The sequence below is a fragment of the Benincasa hispida genome, chromosome 3 (assembly GCF_009727055.1).
Source record: "Benincasa hispida cultivar B227 chromosome 3, ASM972705v1, whole genome shotgun sequence".
Lineage (NCBI taxonomy): Eukaryota > Viridiplantae > Streptophyta > Magnoliopsida > Cucurbitales > Cucurbitaceae > Benincasa > Benincasa hispida.
This window is the reverse complement of record NC_052351.1, coordinates 9,590,246-9,610,396: the sequence shown is the minus strand read 5'-3', so window position 1 is coordinate 9,610,396 and position 20,151 is coordinate 9,590,246. Positions and strand designations below refer to the sequence as shown.

The window sequence follows — 20,151 nt, the reverse complement described above, 5'->3', positions numbered from 1 at the left end:
TCATACTATGTATTTGTTGGTGGAAATCTCGTATCCTGGTCCTCAAAGAAGCAAACAGCAATAACTCGATCAAGTATTGAGTCAGAGTATCGAGCCCTTGCCCACACGGCCTCAGAAATCGTCTGGCTTCAACAACTACTAAGTGAAATCCAGCAGTCCCATTCAGCCAAACCAATAATTTAGTGTGACAATGTGAATGTAGGGGCCTTAGCTAACAACCCAGTCTTCCATGCTTGGACCAAACACATTAAAATCGATGTTCACTTTGTCATAGATCTAATCCTCAAAGGGAAACTTGAAATTCGGTATGTTCCTTCATCGGATCAGCTAGCTGACTGCCTCACAAAACCATTGACACAATCTCAATTCTTGAACTTAAGGTCCAAACTTGGGATAGTTGAACTCCCCACAAGTTTGAAGGGGGGATGTTAGAGAAAATTCCACATCAGCAACTAAGAAGGAGTCAAGAAGACCATCAGCTGAAGGTTGCCATGTCACTGTGGAGAGTCATGAAGAATTATTCCATTTAATTCTCCAAAATTTCTATTAGGATTGGTGATAACAAAAAAATATTCCTTCCTCATGTATTGGACCGTGTATCCTCCTTTTATTAGTTGTTTAGTATATAATTCTTTTAATTCTTTAAATCCCTAAAATAGGGAACAATGTATAAATCGAGCATGCTGCCCCTTTTCAATGAAATATAGAATATGAAGAGTCAAAAGCCAACATCACTTTGTCTATCGCTTAGTAAATTGATTTCGTCGTGTACAACGGTCAGCTAAACGATTGAATACATCATTCATCGTTTAGCGTCTAGATTTCATCGTGTACAAGGAAAGGGTAGACGATAACCTCCATCGTGTAACGCCAGGGTCCTATCATTTAGTACGACAAAGGTAAACGATAAGGTGAACGATACTACTCGCTTAGCTTCCGTGGCTCTATCGCTTAACAAGGCAAGGTAGACAATAAGGTAAGCAATATCACTATCGCTTAGTTTTCGAGGATTCATCGTTTAGTAAGATAAGGTAGACGATAAGGTAGGCGATACCACTATCGCTTAGTATCCAAGGCTCCGTCGCTTAGTACGATAAGGTAAATGACAAGGTTGTCTTGCATTGTTTAACCGCGTGACGATCGTACACAAAGAAGAGGTAAACGATTCAGTTTCCATCTTTTTATATTTTCTAACTCGTGTTGCCCCTGTAGTTACATCTTTATCCTTAAATGCCACTGATCCTTCTAATGAACAATACAACATAGTTCTTCTATGTGTGAACACCTTTCGAGCCATGAGAAGGTGTGTGGCGCCACATCGTTCAAGCCTCTGGATCAGCCTTTAAGGGAGCAATCTATCTACTTATTCCTGCTTCAAGGAATGAGTGAATTCCATCTTGTGTAGCTGAGTTCCCAACTCCCAAATCAGACGAATCCCCAAGTGGTAGGTTTGAGTCGGCAAATCAAAGGAGTGCCCTCAATGGCAAGAGTTCCCAAATCGCTCAGGATTGAGGTCACGTTACCTATGGTCATCCTAGTGAAGTGAATCCTCTGTCATGAATAGCGTTATATAACGAGACGTTAACACTTCGTGGTNATGAATAGCGTTATATAACGAGACGTTAACACTTCGTGGTCAGGTCTTATACAAACTCTTTGTATAGGACACCCCCGCTCGCATTTTCCCACACGAATGATCAGGATCATACCATCTGTGGCAAGTCACAACATTTGTAACCATTCCACAAAGCGGGTTGCATCCGTAGTATTACCAGGATAAGGTTTCGCTCCTATATCCATATACTACAGACCAATTTGGTTATCACTTAAGACATGATTCACTTGTATGTCACCACATACATGCTTAAGTTACATAATGACAACTAGGGATTTTAGTTTTTGGTTTGTGGTAAAGCAAATAAAGCATCCAATGTGCAAAGTCAAGAAGTGAAGTAAATATCATATATTATACATCACAAGCGTTTGTACAAAATGTGTTTACAAACTACAGGACACGAGACTTTAGAACATCATCCCCAACAATTGAATGTTTTGGATTTTTAAGGATTCTTATCATTTCTTTTAAGAAAACTATTTTCAAAATGACTCACGTGAACCGGTGCTTGAATTCAAGTGATTGTGTTATCCTTTTATATTACTTTTTTATTTTTCTTTTTGTTGGATGTTGTATAAAGTAACATTACACCATTATTATATATATAAACTGTTGTTGCACTTATTATGATAAACATGTGTTGTACTTATTTTATCTATAATGTAATTATATTATTTTATTATTAATTTGTTGATAGGATCAAAGAAACAATGGTCAAGATATACGATGTCAAGTTGGAACTAGTTTTTTTTAACCAGTTTCGAATTTGAAGACCTGTTGATGATGAAGTAGTTTTGATTAACAGTTTTTTTTTTTCTTTTTCTTAGTGATGTTGGACATATTTTGTACAAATTTGTTAATAGATTTTAGTTTGAAATATTGCAATATAATTTGAACTATAGCACTATAGTACTTAAAAGAGTAAATAAACGTGTTACAAATTAGTTTGAAATTTTGTAATACAGTAATAAGAATTATTGTAGTTGGTAAAAAAAATTATATATATAACATCAGCAACTGTTGTGAAATATTTGATAAAATCGTTACAAAAGTTCTTTAGAAAATGTTGTAACTGCTTGCTGCGTTATTGTTATTATTGTAATATGTAGCTTCCAACCTTCGTTATAAACCACAAAAATTGTTGCTATAAATTGAAATATATGTTGCTATACACCAAACAAAATATTGCAAGGGTTTACAAATTTGATTTCAGCGGTTTCAAAAACTGCTTTAATAGATTTCTAACGCTGACTTTCCCAATGATCGTAAAATTGTTGCTATAGATGTTACAACTGTTTTTATTTGGGATTTCAAAATGTTATATTTTAGTATTTAATTTATTCGTAGTACATTCCCTATATTTTAATAAGTTACAATTTCATCGCTTACATCCTTTTGGTTCAATTTAATTTTTATTTTTTAAGATTTACACTTTTAACCACCATATTTCACAAATATTTATTTTTGTCTTTAATGTTAATATATCTTAATAAATTATAAATAATTAAAATGAGTATAATTAATTGAGTTTCACTAATTTTCATTATTTTTAGACTTAAAATTTGACTTCATAATTATTTTAAATTAATTAATCGATATTGACATTAATAATTGAAAATGAGTATCTAATAAAAATTGAGGTTAAAATTATAAAAACTTGAAACTGAGAGACCAAATTAAAATAAAACTCAAACGCCAAGGATAAAATCATAAGATTTTAAAATTTAGAGACTAAACTAAAACCAAACTTAAAATTTAGGACTAGTTGCATAAATAGAATTCAAGCCCAAAATAATAGAATATGTAGTACAAGGATAAAATAATTGCATATATATATTAAAAAATGGTAAAAAACTAAAAAACTCATGCCTAGCCACCATTTTGTTCGCTTGTTCCGTGTTTTCTCAAATTAAAAACTATCACTGATAGCAACTATTAGTTATAACTATTGATAGTTGTTATCAGCTGCTATCGCTGATAGCTTCTATCAATTGCTATCGATGATAGTTGCTATCAACGATAACTTTTAATTTGAGAAAAATTAATACAATCCTGAAATATTAGCTTTTAATTTGCTATAAATTATCAGTAGCTATCATTGATTCACTTTCATCAATTGGAATCAACGTTGCAATATTACTACTTAAGGCTATCAATGGCTATCATTGATAGATTTATAAATAGTGATCAACTTTGAAAGAAGACCAAAAACTTTGATTACCATAGTAGTTATCACTAATAATCTTTTATCGGACCTATTACTGATAGACTTTCGTCAATTAGAATCAACCTTGAAATATTAACACTTAATGCTATCAATGATAGATTTCTATAACTAGTTATCACCTTTGAAAGAAACTTGATATATAGATATCATCTAAGTTTTATCACTAACATCACTCATATTGTAGTTATCAGTGATAGTTTCTTTCACTGATAACATTATTGATAAGATGCTATCAATGATCTCACCGATATCATGCTATCAGTGATGGTTCTCTATCACTGATAACGTGCTATCGGCTGTAGTTTCTATCACCGATAACGTGCTATCGGGTAGCTTCTATCATCGATAACATGCTATTAGTATTAGCTTCTATCACTGATAACATGCTATCAGTAGTACATCAAATGATCTTTCAAATTGGTCAAGACTTTTCTGTATCATGATCCACCCTAAAGAAAATGTCAGGTGTGAAGATTCAACCAAAGATGTCTTGGGGATCGGCAATAGCTCTTTTGGTTGATTGCACGAGTTCGCCAGTCAATCCACCGTTTTCTTGTTTTGTGCGCTATCAATCATAGCCACTGAACACTTTTTTGCCTCTTTCCTGTCATTCTCAAATATTTATAAGTCCCTTTTCTTTTCGATGATAGCTTCTATCACTGATAAACATGCTATTAGTGATAATTTCTAGGCATTCCACTTATATTTTAGTTCGAGATTCAACTTTATTAATTAAATTCACTAAGTTGGCTATCAATGATAGATTTCTATAAGTGGCTATTAACTATGAAAATATAATCAAAGATTAAGCTATCAATGATAGAAAATATTAGTGGCTATCACTGATAGACTTTCATTTGCTATTTATATTTATTATTTGTTATAATAATCAAACTTGATGATTGACTTGTCGGTACTTTCAAATCCTAGGTATGGAACTCAACCTCATAATTCTTGTGAAAAAAAAGGGGGAAAATTCAAATAAAGAAAAGAAAAGTTTTTAAAATAAGAAAAAGACAAGAACAAAAAACAAAAAATAAATAGAAAAAAGGAAGAAAAAACTGGACAAATGAAAGAAAAACTAAAAAACGAAAAAGAAAGAAACGAAGCAAAAAAATCGGAGACAAAAAAAAAAGAAAATAATAAAAAAAGATAAGGGAAGAAACAAAAATCAGAGAAAGGGAAGAAAATAAAAATTAAAAAAAAAGAATAAGCAAGAACCGAAGAAAGAAAATAAAAAAACAAATAAGTAAAAACCAAGGAAAGAAAAGAAAATTAAAAATAAAAGAAAAAAAGAAATGAAAAAAGAAGGAAATGAAATAAAAAAAAATAAAGGAAATAAAAAGAAGGAAATGAAAGAAAATAAAAATTAAAGGAAAAAAATTAAAAATCGGATAAAGGAAAGAATAAAAAAGAAAAAGAAAAAGAAAAATCTGATAAAGGAAAGAAAATGAAAAAAATGAAAAAGGGGAGGGAAGAAGAAAAAATGGAAGAATAGACAAGGGAGGGCAAAATTGAAAATTAAATAAAAATTCAAAGATTGACTAATCAACTCATCCATATTTACAAATATTTTAAAGATGTAATATATTTTTAGATTTTTTCTCTTATTCTACTATGTATTACAAATATCCTAAAATTTAAAGACTAAATGTTGATACCTAAGAGATAAAAAGATATTTTCCCCCTTTTTCAATTATTTAATATGTAAGAGTATAAATTGGAATTTTAGAATTTTTAGTTTAGAGTATATGTCTAAAATGGTATTTTATCTCTGAACAATAACAAATATAATTTAGGAAAATTGTAATGGGTATCAAATTAAAAATAGGATTGGTAACTATGTTTCAATTTGAAATTTTATATATTTAATAATATCTTGAAAACTTAAATCGCGTTAATGATGTTATAAAGGAATCTAATTTTAAACTTTTTCAAATTTTAAAATTATCCCTCAATGGTACTGCACCCACTCATCTTTTACTTTCAACATTCAAAAATTGAGGAGATTTTAGCGTTAAATCCGCTCTTTGCTTTCAGAAGAATCCTAACCTACATCAAAATCAAACTCACCATCAATTTTCATTCTCAACCAAATCAAATCAAATAAATTCATCAATTACCACCTCCAAAATCCTCTCAGATCTGTCGCATTCCAAAAACATAAGCCTCGTCGTCACCTACAACCATATAGATCCGATTTAACGCAACACTTTTGAAAAATTTTGAGCATAGGAACTTAAGAATAGAGGATTTATGAACCCCAAGGTGAATTGAGGTCAAATATTGCAGTTTCCGAGGTATTGTGTTTTCTGCTTTCTCCAATAAAGGAATTAAAGAATTCGCAGCTTTCTAAGGATCGTCGATGTATGAACTCAGTTCTGGTTTATTTGAAGAGCAATGAAAAAGGATTACTCGACAACATTAGATATTAGACTTTGAGAGAGCTATGAATCATTTAAGTACCAATGAAAAAACCTCGATCTCTGATCGAAATGGAAGATGTGGACGAGGCTGTTGAAGTGTCCGATGTCGAAGATTGTAGGAGACGAAGAGGCAGAGATGTAGAAGACAAAGAGACATAAGAGAGAAAAATAAATTTGCTAAACGATCGGCTTTACACGATAATGTTTACCTATCGTATAGTTGCTATTTATTTATGTAAATGGAGCCATTTGGCATAAGAACATTGGCTAAGCATAACAACCAGAAGAATAAAAAATAACAGCCAAATAGTGGAATTTGAAACGCTGAGAAAAATAGAGGGAAAACGGTAAAATGCATTTTAACAACCAGGCGTTGGACATCTCTTTTATCATCCCCCGCAAGTGAACGAGAAGTTGCCGCAACTGTAAGCTTGGTATTGAGACTGAGAAAACGAGGACTTGGTAAAGTTTTTGTCATGATGTCTGCAAGTTGGTCTTCGGAGGGAAGAAATCTGACTGAAAGTTGTTTGGATACAACATTTTCTTTGAGAAACTGAAGATCAATCTCAAGATGTTTTGTTCGGTTGTGAATCACAGGATTGACGGCCATGTATGTGGCGCTCAGGTTGTCACAGAGTAGCAAAGGAGTTGATATGTGGTTAATGCCAATTTCAGTCAGAACAGATTGGATCTAGAGGACCTCAGCGGCAGCATTGGAAAGGCCACGATATTCTGATTTGGCACTGGAACGAGAGACTACTTTTTGCTTGGAGAAGCTCCATGAGATGAGGTTGGAACCTAGGAAGAGATAGAACCCACTTGTGCTTCGTCTATCATCCAGGTAGCTGGTCCAATCGGCATTGGTGTAGCAAGTTAAGGCCAAAACATAGGATTTGGTCAGAAGAATACCATGATTAACCGTGCCTTTAAGGTAGCGAAGAAGACGTTTTGCTGCTTGAAAATGTGAAAAGGTTGAGGCATGCATAAACTGACAGAGTTTGTTGACATTGAAGCTGATGTCTGGTCTGGTCATAGTACAATATTGGAGGCTTCTACTAAGCTTCTGTATTTAGAGGGGTTGTCCAGTAATTGTCCATCAGTGAGGGACAATGTGGTACCAACGACCATAGGAGAATGAATGGGCTTGCAGTCAGTGAAATGTGCACGATCAAGTAGGTTGTAAATGTACTTGGACTGAGATAAGTGTAAATGGTTTGATGAGCGAGCTACCTGAATACCAAGGAAAAAAGATAGATCACCAAGATTTTTAAATGCAAAATGAGTGTGTAAACAACTAATAAAGTGTTGAATGGTTTCAGAACTATTGCCAGTTACAATGATATCAACAACATAAATGAGAAAGATGATTAAGGTGTGAAAGTTGCGAAAAATGAACATGGACGTATCAGATTTCGCATTTGAGAAGCCCCACTACATCAGACAAGTGTTGAGCTTTGAAAACCATGCTCGAGAGCTCTTTTTGAGACCATACAAGGCCTTATGCAGAAGCAGGACATAATCTGGATGTTGGTTACTTATAAAACCAGGTGGTTATTTGATATACACTTTCTCAGATAGGTCACCATTAAGAAAGGCATTGTGCACATCAAGCTATCGAATGCTCAATTATGAGATAAAGCAATGGATAGTACAAGCCGGATGGTAGTAGGCTTAACCACTGGACTAAATGTTTCAAAGTAATCAATACCATAATCTTGGCTAAAGCCTTGAACGATCAAACGGGCCTTAAATCGAGCAATCTCATCTGATGGAGTCTGTTTAAGCCTGAATACCCACTTACTGCCAATTACCTTGAGATCCTGGGGAAGAGGTGTCAAAGACCATGTATTGTTTCGTATGAGCGCCTCATATTCCTTAAGCATAGCTTGTTTTCATTTTGGATGAAGAATAGCTTCCTTATACGACCATGGTTCTGTTTTGTCCAAGTCAATGACAATGGATAGCCAAATGTTTGGTTTAAAAATGACCATTTTGGATCCTGTAATCATAGGATGGTTATTGGTTGTGAGAGGGAAGGGTTGTGGTGGGTCTGAAGTGTTGGGAATGGTTAGGTGTGGTGAATTAGAGTGAGTTGGGAGGGCAGAAGTGAGTGTTGGTGAAGGAGAGAGAATGAGGGAACTTGGTGAACCGGTTGAAGAGTCAGGTGACTGAAGGGTAGGGATAGTAGGTTGGCTGGCTGGTGTAGGTTGAGAGGAGGGAGATGGGATGGAAGAAGATAGGTGGGGGGAATCATGGTGATGAACGGTATTACTTTGAGGATTGACAGTAGACTGATTTGGTGAGGAGGGACAGAGAGGACTGATGGGAATAGGAATAGAAATGACAGAGGAGGGAAGAGATTGTGATGGAGTTTTTGTTTGAGAGTTATCTAGGAAAGGAAAAGCAGTTTCATTGAATACTACATGCCTAGAGACATATATACGACCTGTTGTGGGATGAAGGCAGAGATATCCTTTGTGCAAAGAGGTATATCCTAAGAATATGCATTCATGAGACCGATATTGAAGCTTATGATCATTAAATGGTCGAAGAAAGGGAAAACAGGTGCATCCAAATACTTTAAGAAGCTGGTAACCTGGAAGCTTATTGTATATGGTTTCATAGGGAGGTTTTTTGGCAAGGAGAGGTGTGGGTAACTGATTTATGAGATATGTGGCTGTGTGGAAGGCAAAGGGCCAGAAGGTGTGTGGAATAGAGGAATGGGCAAGCATGGATAATCCGACCTCAACAACATGTCTGTTCTTTCGCTCAAAAGTACCATTATTTTTAAGGGTATAAGGATAGGATAAACGGTGGAGTATGCCAAGTTTGTCTAGAATAGGTGAGAGAGCTTTGAATTCTCCTCCTCCATCAGTTTGGATTGATTTTATAGTGGTGGAAAATTGATTTGATATCATTGTTTGAAACTTGATGAAATAGGGGAGAACATTTGATTTCACTTTTATGGTGTATATCCAAGTGAAATGCGAGAAAGCATCAATAAACAATAAGAAATATTTGTCTCCATTCACTGAATTTATAGGGGAAGGACCCCATACATCGCCATACACAATATCAAAAAGAGAGGATGGACGAGAAGTAGAAGTATGGAAAGGTAAACGATGGCTCTTGGGCCATTTGACAGTGCTTGCAGACTGATACATTTGTATTGTTTTTGTACTTCAATTTGCATTTGGACAGAACGGACTGAACTATTGGTGTGGAGGGGTGTCCCAAGCAACGATGCCACAAGAAAAAATCTATAAGTGTTGAAATGAAGGCAGTGGGATGAGGAGAGGAAGTGGATGATCTTGGAGCAGTTGGAGTGATAGAGAGCTTGTATAGGCCACGATCAAATGTGCCCCGAAGGAGTGGGCTTTTGGTTTGAAGATCCTTCACAACAAACGAGCCATGGAAAACTCAACATAAGCGTGATTATCACAACATAAGTGACCTATGCTAATGATATTTCGAGAGATGGAAGGTGTGTGAAGGACAGAGTGAAGATGAACTAGAGTACTAGATATAGGAGACAGAAAAAGTGAAGAGCCAGTGTGAGAGATGGGAAGAGACTTACAATTTTCTATCACAACTTGTTCACCACCATAATATGGAGTAGGCTGTTGGATGTTGGACAGGTCAGGAGTCATGTGATGAGTAGCTCCAGAGTCTATATACCAGCCTTCGTCTGGATGATTGGATTTTGGAGCAAGGGAAGCAGTGACATAGGACAAAGGTTGATTGGTGGCTGGAGCAATTTGAGCAAAATGAGCTTGAGGAGGGTGAATGGTCTTGTATTTGGGGTTATCAATATTGTAGCATGATAGGGTTGTATGGCCAAGTTTATTGCAGATTTGACACTGAGGCCTATTAGAGGAGTTCAATGTTTGATGGGGGTAGTCGTTGAGCTCGGGCAGGGGATCTAGGAAAAGTATGGTCAAGAACATTCAAAGGAGAAAAAGGAGGATTAGGAAGAATACCTAGAAGAGAAGAAGGAGGTCTGAAGGATGTTCTAGTATGTTGTTGCCAGTGAGAGCGTCAAGGTTGTAGAGAGAAATGGGCAACATTGGCTTGGATTTGTTGAAGTTGATCCATGGCAGACTGTATTTCCAACCGAGAGTCATATGTGATAAGCAGGCTTTGAACATCAGCTATGAAGGGGCGGTCAGTTCTGTTCTGAATGGAAGTCACAAAAGGGTTGTACTCATTTCCGAGACCTTCGAGAATATAGGCGAGATGATCACGATAAAACAGAGGTTCTCTAATGGCAGCAAATTTATCGACAATGTCTTTAATCTTTGCTAGGTACTAAGACACGTTGGTGCCATCCTTTCTTATTTTCTGAAGCTGAGATCGTAGTCCCATAATCCGAGCTGTTGAAGATGACTCATAAACCGTTCGAAGTGCTTCCCAAATCTCTAATGCTGATTCGTAGCCGACGATTTCACCCATTTTATCTTCATTGAGAGAGGAGTAAAACCAGCTCATGATAGTGCGATTGCACTTTTGCCAATAAGAGAAATGAGGATTGATATGTGTCTGCTGAGGATCGAGGTATTTATGGGGCTGGGGATAGGTGTCGTCAATGAAACTTTCAAGGTCGTAGCCCATGATCAAGTTGAGAAGCTGATTTTTCTAGAGAAGATAGTTGGAATCATTTAGTTTGACAGTGAGGGATTGGAACATGTAAGGGAAGTTTGCTATTGGAGATTACGGGGATGGAAGTGTGGAGAACGAATTAAAGGATATCTGAGTTGAAAAAGGATGATGGGTGGGAAAACCGGCATACTGAGGGTGAAGAGGCGGTGGTGGAGGGCCATATTGAGGAAGGTAGAGTGGGAGTAGCAGGTGGAGTAAACGATGGGGAGGATATAGAGATGTTGGTTGAAGGTGGAACTGTCGAATGAATACCTGGGTTTGATGTCACCGGTAGAGTAGAGTCTTCTTCAGATGTTCCCGAGCTTGACGCCATGAAGAAAGGAATAGGATGCTTAAAGCTCTGATACCATGTAGGAGACGAAGAGGCAGAGATGTAGAAGACGAAGAGACAGAAGATAGAAAAATAAATTTGCTAAACGATCGACTCTACACGATAATGTTTACCTATCGTATAGTTGTTATTTATTAATGTAAATGGAGCCACTTGGCATAAGAACATTGGCTAAGCATAACAACCAGGAGAGAGAAGAATAAAAAATAACAGCCAAATAGTGGAATTTGAAACGCTGAAGAAAAACAGAGGAAAAACGAGAAAAATATATTTTAACAACTAGGCGTTGGATATCTCTTTTATCAAAGATGACAACTGAAGCTTCCGACGTCGAAGATGACAGCTTATGTGGGAGTTTGAAGTGGAAGAAGTGGAAGTTCTAATGGCGGATATCTTGTGGATGTTGAAGGAGGAGGAGGTTGTGACGAGGAGGACGAAGAGTGAGAAAAGAAGTAACATGAAGATGGAAACTCATCCCGCCATTTTGTCTCTAGTCACAGCCATCGTCATTTTAGAAACTATTAATTGAAAAAAAAATTAATAACAATAATCAGATAACTATAATAAATTATACTAATTAATTGATAAGAAAAAAAAAGTAATCCAATGACAATCAAATGACAATATCATAAACTACTAACTATGCGACAAAAGATAGAAGGTAATTAGATGTCAATAAGAAGAAAATCAAATAGCTATCAGAAACTGCTAAACTATACAATATATATATATATATATATAATATATATATATATATATATATATATATAATATATATAATAAAGTAATTAGATGACAATCAATAAACAATCGAAAAGCAATATCAGTACTAACTATGTGATAAAAAAAAGTAATAAGAAGGCAATATCATATGCTATGAATGATTATTACTCTTTGATTACATTTCATGCCAAATGGAAGGCAAATAAATAGCAATCTTCATCAAATAGTAATCGATATCATTGGCAGTCAGTATCATAGAGTAATCAAACAATAATAAGATTGAAATCAAAATCATTGACAAGCAGTATAATTAGACAACAATCAAATAATAATTAGTATAACCAGTAATAAGAGAACAATCAATATTAAAGAATGATTAAACAACAATTAGCTAGTAAATCAATATCATTAGCAATCAGTATAAGATAGTAATTCAGTATGAAATAGCAATTAGACAACAATAAGATAACAATTAGATAGTAACTGATATCATTAGTAATTAGATGGTAATCAAACAATAATCCGATGCAATCACGCATTTTAACTGTCAAGGTATTTTGATAGTTGACTATTTCGATTGGGTTGGACTTATTATTTTACCATCCTGCAAAATTCATATCTCTAGAGTATGGGCTAATTTCACTATTATTGTTAGACATCCTTCCAACTACCCCTATAATTTAACATACAACTATGAGTTGTTTAAGCCTTGCGGAATTTCTTAGGTATCAAATACACCTGGCGAACAATGTAACAAAGTGAACACTAAATACTAATAAAGTTCAAAAATCAAAACTAAAATAATTATTAAAAAAAAAAGTCTCACTCAAAGAAAAGAAAAATGATTTATTTATCTTGTTTAGTTTATCTCGAAGTTGTAGAAATTAGAAATTGAAGTAATTTATAGTCTTCTCCTGTGAATATGTCTCCCGCTGTTTGCTTTGAATTTTAATCTCTCTCACCCGAAAGGTATTAAGCTTGACCAAACTAAAGGACAACTGTTACTCTTTCTCTCTCTACGATTCCATTTTCTCCGATTGAACCGTCAAATTTCTTCGAATTGCTTCCTCCCTAAGCCTTCTCTCCATCTTTCTCTGTTCAAAATCAGATCTCAGGTTCTGCGATTCCACTTCTTACCTCCTTCCCTTTCCTGCTACCACTTCTCCCATGGCTGGTCGGTACGACAGAAACCCTTTCGATGAAGAAGAGGAAGTCAACCCCTTTGCTGTGAGTTTTCTCTATCTTTGATCACCATCATGTTTCTGCTTAGGACTTCCAATTCTGCTTCTACCTTCCTATTGAATTTGGTTGGTTCTACGTATGATGGAACTGTTGCTCAACAGTGTGTATTGCTTTGCTTTGCTTTGCTTTATTATTTCGATAGACTAGGTCATTTGAGTATGCGGTGAATGCGGATTTCCGTTTAGCTTACTGGATTTTGATTTCTATTATTTTGTTTTTGATGGTTCGGTTGGATCCCTTTTCTTTTCCTTTTTCTTCTAGCCGCATAAAGGATTTTCCCACCCTAATAATTTGGTTTCTCTCGACATGAATTACGGACCTGATGGTGCTTCAAAGATGCAACAGTTGATAGGTTTGATTTCATTCACTATCAAATTACTGGGAAATTTAAGCTAGTTCTGGATTGTGGTCTCGAATTTCTGCCATATATTGTCGCCGTTCTATTCTAGACCATCGGGTGTTCAGATTTTTTTTCCGATCCATCTTCAAACCAGTATCCAGCTATTGGGTGAAGGCATTAGGGCAGTCAAATTATGACGGAGGTGCTTTCTTTTACATCTGAAAGAAGGAATCTAACCTTTTGTGTTAAGCCACTGCAGTAGCTAGTTGCTACCCCCACCAACCCAAAACAAAAGCAATATAGAAAGGGGAACGAGATTGAAGTATTCAGTTCATCAAGTTTGGATAACCTTCGCACTTGCGTCTTTCTATTAAGAGCTATACATCTTTGTTTAATAATAAGTTGCTGCCTTCATTATTTTTGTTTTCTTTTTTTTTTTTTTCCTTTTCTTTTTTGCAGTTCCAAATTTTCTATTTTGTAGGGAAAAGTTTGTTTTTCTTATTTTTGTATGGCTCCTTATTACTATGGGTTTTTTTATCTGTAATTTGCTCACTACCTTAGTTTATGGATAATCTGAAAAGAAATTGGCCTATGGTTTTAAATCCAACCTGGTTTTAATTGTTTCATTCATCTCTTGAATCTATTAAGAAGATTGTAACACAACATTTATTGGTTAAAATATTATCTCGTCAAATTATCTACTCATTTGACCAAATTTATATTGCTAATTTTTCAGAATGCTGGAAGTGTTCCCCCTGCCACAAATTCCAGACTTTCGCCTCTTCCTCCAGAACCTGTTGATTTTAATTATGGTCGTGGTGCAACTGTTGACATACCACTCGATTCAAATTCTGAAGGATCAAACTATAAGGTTTTTGAGATTATATCATGTACTTTATTCTTTGTGCCACCATTGATCTCCTGACTTTGCTAATTGCACTTAGTTGTTTTATTTATTTATTTGAATTTTAATTAGGATTTGAAGAAGAAAGAGAAGGAGCTCCAAGCTAAAGAGGCTGAATTGAGAAGGCGGGAACAGGTACTTCTCAAAGAATGTACAAAATCTCTGAATAGGTTATCATTTCCAGTTGTTATGTTTCAAACCTAATGCTCATTGAGTACCAATCAGGATCATTTCCTTGTTTGGTTTTGATTAATGTTACAAGAAATGGATTTTGCAAATATTAAGAATTTATTATATAATCTAACCACAACATATTAGCCAAGCACCGGTGCTAGTTCAATTTCTACATGATACTGAATTGCCATATTCCAAGACTGCAAGTTTAAGGCCCTTTATCATCTTTTCCTTTACCCCTTGAAATGAAACAAAATCCTTGGCAGGTTTTTATTCATCAAATTTAAAATTTAATGTTATAGACTTACAGGTCATTGGTACTGTGAGTGGTTCAATGTTGAGGCATCCTAATGACTTTATTTAATTCTTTAGCATTCTTGGTTAAATGCAGGAAGTAAAACGGAGGGAAGATGCTGCAAATCGGGGTAATTTATTCTGACTTTTGAAAGCCATATAAGGATGTTAAATTGCCAGTAAAACTCTCAGAATATATTTCATAAACTTAAGAGACAATTTATCTTTAGTGGGATCAAAACTTCAGATTTGTGAAGTATTATTAGAACTATTTGTATTAGCGTAGATTAAAATGCACACAATACTTGAGTAATAAAAAATTTGGGAAAATTCAAGGAATTAGAGGGTATGATATTATGACATGCACAATAGTATTCCACCAAGTGCAGAGTCCTCTTACTGCCTTTCTGAGAATGAGAACTATGAAGTTTTTGTCTTTCAATTTGAACTCAGATCATCAATTGGTTCCCTTGAAAATAATTCTATCACAGTTAAATTGCTTGTCAATTTGAGTTGATGCCCTTATTCTTAACAGCCACCGAGAAGGTGAATCAGAGAGATATGCCTCAACTTAGAAACACATTCTATAGATCACTTGTTTTTCCCAATGCAGGTTATGACCTGATGTGTTTTTGTTTTGCAGCTGGAATTGTTCTAGAGGAGAAAAATTGGCCACCCTTTTTCCCAATTATCCACCATGATATTGCAAATGATATTCCTATTCATCTGCAAAGATTGCAGTATGTTGCATTTACTACGTTGTTGGGTATGTGAACTTGTGGACCATCTCCGTTTGTTCTCGTCCATAGGCTGTTATTACTTATATAATGAATGATAATGTTCCAATCCCAATTTTAAACCTGCTATATTATTTGGGCACCGTTATTGAATCTTACACTCCGACAATTTGATTGAAAATAATTAGACACTGTTTGGACAAGACTACTGTTCTCCCCTGCAAAGTTTCCCTTTATTGGGTAATAACAACAAAATCTCTTATGTGACCTTTTGACATAAAGGTTTCCTTGCAAAGTTGCATTCATTTCTTTCTTAAATGAGTTATCACACAAAATATTTTAGGAGAGCAATTGGCATAAAGGACATTGTCATGTTCTTGTGGTGATCACAGGACTAACTCTTTGCCTCCTCTGGAACATAGTAGCTGTTACTACGGCGTGGATTAAGGGAGAAGGTAAGTTGAAATACCATTTTAGCAAAAACGATTCATCTGTTATAGTTAACTGTTTTCTCAAGTGTGGAAAATATTGCTCATAATCTTACATTTTTATGATTGTAGGAGTAAAAATTTGGTTCCTTGCTGTCATCTATTTTATTGCTGGAGTTCCAGGAGGGTATTTCTTGTGGTATCGGCCACTTTACAACGCATCTAGGTACTGTTTCTTCATCTTTAATGTGTAATTCCTCCTTTCATGTTGTTGTTAAGGCTCCCAATACTCCGGAAGGTGGAACTCTATATCCTACACACAAGTATTGATCTGATCATGAAGATATTAATTAGCATTATTTTTTCTTTACTGTTGCAGGAGTGAAAGTGCTATGAAGTTTGGATGGTTTTTCATGTTTTATTTGGTAAGGCTATTTTGCGTTACTGGATCATTTTAGCTTTCTTCTAATTAAACACGTTTGAAAATTGGATCTCTTATCATTGCAATTTTATCGATTTATTCTTTTCATACAGCTTCATATTGGTTTCTGCATCTTTGCTGCTGTAGCGCCTCCAATAGTCTTCAGGGGAAAATCTCTGACGTACGTTCCTTTGTATTAACTATTTATTATGTTTGCTGCTAATTTGTAACTGTGTTATTAATATGATTTGGTCGATAAACCTTTAAAATATTGTAGTTGATAACTTAATGCATGTATCAAGAATGGTTAATCTTCATCTTCGTTTCGGCTAAATCTTTTCAATTGATATTAATCTTTTCACTTCGAATGTTTTTCTAGAGTCATATATTGCATGGTAGGGTTGGTTACTTCTTGTCGATGACTTAGTTGGCATTTGGGAGGAGTGAAATTGTATAGCCCAACAACTCCACTCTACCAACTCCTACTCCTTAATGATTGTTGTTAAATAGTATCATCTTAAAGTAGAAGTTTCAGAATTTTATCCTTGTACTAACACCTAACACTTTTTTGTTTTGGGTTGTAACAGTGGCATTTTACCTGCAATAGATCTTATTGGTTCACGAGTCTTGGTTGGGGTAAGGATGTTCTCTTTTACTTTTAGCACATGACTTGGGGAGATTCTCTTTTTATCCTACTAAAATAATTATTTTACTTGCTTTTCAGCCACTTGATTTATTTTTTATTTTTTACTTACACAAACATGTATTGGAGAGATATATGGAGACAGGTTTACGGTTTATTTTGGTATTTTTAGTAAAAGATGGTTTTATAATACTAGGAAAATATTTTAAATGAGCGGGTGAACCATAATAATACGTAACCTCAAATTTACATGTGAGGACGAAAATAATACTGTGTACCCTGGAGCTTGGAGGTTTCATCCGTCATTTTCCTGTTTGATGCAGATATTCTATTTCGTTGGTTTTGGATTATTCTGTCTTGAATCAGTTCTCAGCATCTGGGTTATTCAGGTCAATCATGTCTCTCCCTTTATCTATCCATGCGCATACAAATGGAAAACAACAGAATTGCTAGCTATAACCCATTTCCTTACATTGTTCACTCTCTGTTTTGTCATTCAGCAAGTATACATGTACTTCCGAGGTAGCGGTAAAGCAGCTCAGATGAAGCGCGAGGCTGCCAGGGGTGCTGTGAGGGCAGCCATGTGATGCCGTGGTCGCATAGAACCACAACGAATGATGAGCTTCTTCCTAGAATATAGGTTGTATATGCACATAGCCACAGGCTGTGGATAAGTTTACTGGTTTGCCTTAGGTTGATGGCTGTTCTGTCCTGTTGCTTCATTTTTACCAGCCAACTTTAGTGTACGATTTTTCTACCCCTGATGTAATTTGATGCTAATGGTAGTAGTCAGTTTTATAAACCATATTGTTAGATTGTTGAGGTTGTGATTGAATTCCGAGTTCAATTTTTACACTTTGCTTGTTAAAAGTGGGTGTTATCGTTTATTCAAAATGCTGTTCAGTTTCAACATTCATTTGGTGAGAAATGTTGGTAAAATGATTATAGTTGATGAATGGAAACATCACCGAAGTAATTAGGCTGAAAAGTGTAATTATTTCAATGGCTTCATTGTCAACAAGGTAAAATCACTACTTTTTGAGCACTCACTTTGTAAATACTCTTGGTTGGCCATTAGGCAGTAGGCAGCCACGTGGACGTTTTTAAATATATTATATTCTAAATTCTCAGGGTAGAAAGATAAGAGTATTAAATTTTAGTGACATTTTCCTTCATATTTATATATTTTCATGAGTTAGATGGTGAAGGGTGAATCAATAGAAATGAGATGAATATAATATGAATAATAAACTTCTTTTAACTTATATATTAATTTGTTTTTTTCTTTAAAACTTGTCAAAAATATCATCGACATCTCAAACATATCTATTGATATTGATATTTTATCAACATCTTTGTTGTCATTTTTATAAAATTGAGATTTAGACATTTTCGTCAACATCCACCTATTCAACCTGGAGAAGAACCTTATTTAGCTTTCGACTTACCCTCTATCACTACCAGACGGATTCTCTCTTTCTTGCATTTGTTGTTTTCCCATTTACTCATTCACATACAAACCTTACCTTTTTGAACTTCAAAAGAAAGTTATTTCCTTGTTGGTAGATTATGGATTTGTCAAGTCTATAAATTACACACATACAAAAGTTAAGTGAGATCTCTTAAACCAAACAATAACTTCCACAAGTCCAGACTTATCAACATAAGCTACATAAACTCTTTCTAACTTCTAAAAGTTGTGAATCAATTGTTGCCTTTTGGTTCTTTACAATAATGTGTTCATTACAGGATGAAGAAATCAACTCCAAGCTCCAGCCAACTCTACTGAAACAATACCCTCAAATGATAGATTCATGCATCAAAATACAAAACCAAGCATGGGAACTATTAAAACTCTCACTCTTCATATTCAAATCAGAATTAGAAAACCCAATTCCAAAAGAGTTCAAGAAAACCATAATTTTAAAAAGCAACAAAGAAATAAAAACTCATACATAATACTCCAACATAACATCACTTATAATTATATATTTCTAATAATTTATATATCAGTCTAGTAAAACTGTAGTATATAGCCTTTTTTTCCCCATTAAGACAAGCTTAATTACTAATTATAGATACTTTTTCCGGCTACCGCCCCTCCCTAACAATAGGCGATACATTTCTTATTGCAGTCGATGGTGCAGCCACCACCGCCGCCGCCGCCGCCGAAGCCCTTGCCCGATCGGCTGTAGGAGGAGAAGCACTTAGCCGGACAAATCACCTTCTTATTGTAACAAGGACCTTTCTCTTTACACACCACAGGGCTCCTTATGATGCCACCCTTGCCGTAACCGCCTTTGGGGCCGCCGTAGCCGCCGCCATATCCACCGCCGACGATCCCCTTGTCCCAGCCCTTTCCAAAGCCGGGTATGTCGTCAAATCCGTTGCCGGGTCCGAACATGCCAGGGAAGCCGCCGTCCTTCCGGGCGGTGGCGAGAGAGAGAGACGGCGAGAGAAGGAGAACGGCGATGAGAAGAGGGAAAATGGGGATGAAGAGATTCATGGTTTTTTTTTTGGGGGGNATTTGCAAATTGTTTGGGAGAGGAAAGTGGGGATTGGGCAAAATTAAAAGTGGGTAAGGAGAAAGTGGAAGGCAGCAAAAGCATTTATGGAAGATGGTATTGGAGGGGCAGTTGGCTCCTCATTAATGGACTCAGCCTTTTTTTTTTTCTTCCTCCCTTCTTCTTTTCTTCATGAATGTCAAATGTGCTATTCTAAATTTATGATTCATGTTACAAATGTTAGAGATATTCAAACTTAGATGTCAATAATTATATAATTCAATTGATTAAAGTATATAGTCTCGATTTTAATCAAATCTTTTCATTCTAGTGTAATTGAATTTAAAATGGTAATTTTCCTCTATATCTCTACGGCTTCGAAAGTGTGAACTTCCTTCATAAAAGGGATATATGATAGGAGAATATATCCTACTATACTGACTTTAAAAAATAACACATAACATTAGAGACCAAAATAGATAT

The 20,151-nt window shown here is 35.3% G+C and overlaps 3 protein-coding genes across 3 annotated transcripts; 1 reads left to right on the top strand and 2 right to left on the bottom strand.

The window, feature by feature from the left end:
- Positions 1-6,959: 6,959 nt before the first annotated feature.
- LOC120073435 (uncharacterized mitochondrial protein AtMg00810-like) lies at positions 6,960-7,301 on the bottom strand. The gene has a single exon (XM_039026285.1). It carries the CDS (start codon positions 7,299-7,301, stop codon positions 6,960-6,962), a length of 342 nt encoding a protein of 113 aa, XP_038882213.1.
- Positions 7,302-12,910: 5,609 nt separating this feature from the next.
- Positions 12,911-18,034, top strand: LOC120074496 (secretory carrier-associated membrane protein 3-like). The gene is made up of 12 exons (XM_039027644.1): positions 12,911-13,208; positions 14,300-14,434; positions 14,540-14,602; positions 15,033-15,066; positions 15,579-15,701; positions 16,065-16,127; positions 16,233-16,326; positions 16,480-16,525; positions 16,635-16,702; positions 17,109-17,157; positions 17,488-17,553; positions 17,665-18,034. Exons 1-12 carry the CDS (start codon positions 13,149-13,151, stop codon positions 17,749-17,751), a joined length of 888 nt encoding a protein of 295 aa, XP_038883572.1. The 5' UTR covers positions 12,911-13,148; the 3' UTR covers positions 17,752-18,034.
- Positions 18,035-19,005: 971 nt separating this feature from the next.
- Positions 19,006-19,707, bottom strand: LOC120072813 (ctenidin-3). Its single transcript, XM_039025326.1, has one exon. It carries the CDS (start codon positions 19,668-19,670, stop codon positions 19,269-19,271), a length of 402 nt encoding a protein of 133 aa, XP_038881254.1. The 5' UTR covers positions 19,671-19,707; the 3' UTR covers positions 19,006-19,268.
- Between the last annotated feature and the right edge of the window lie 444 nt (positions 19,708-20,151).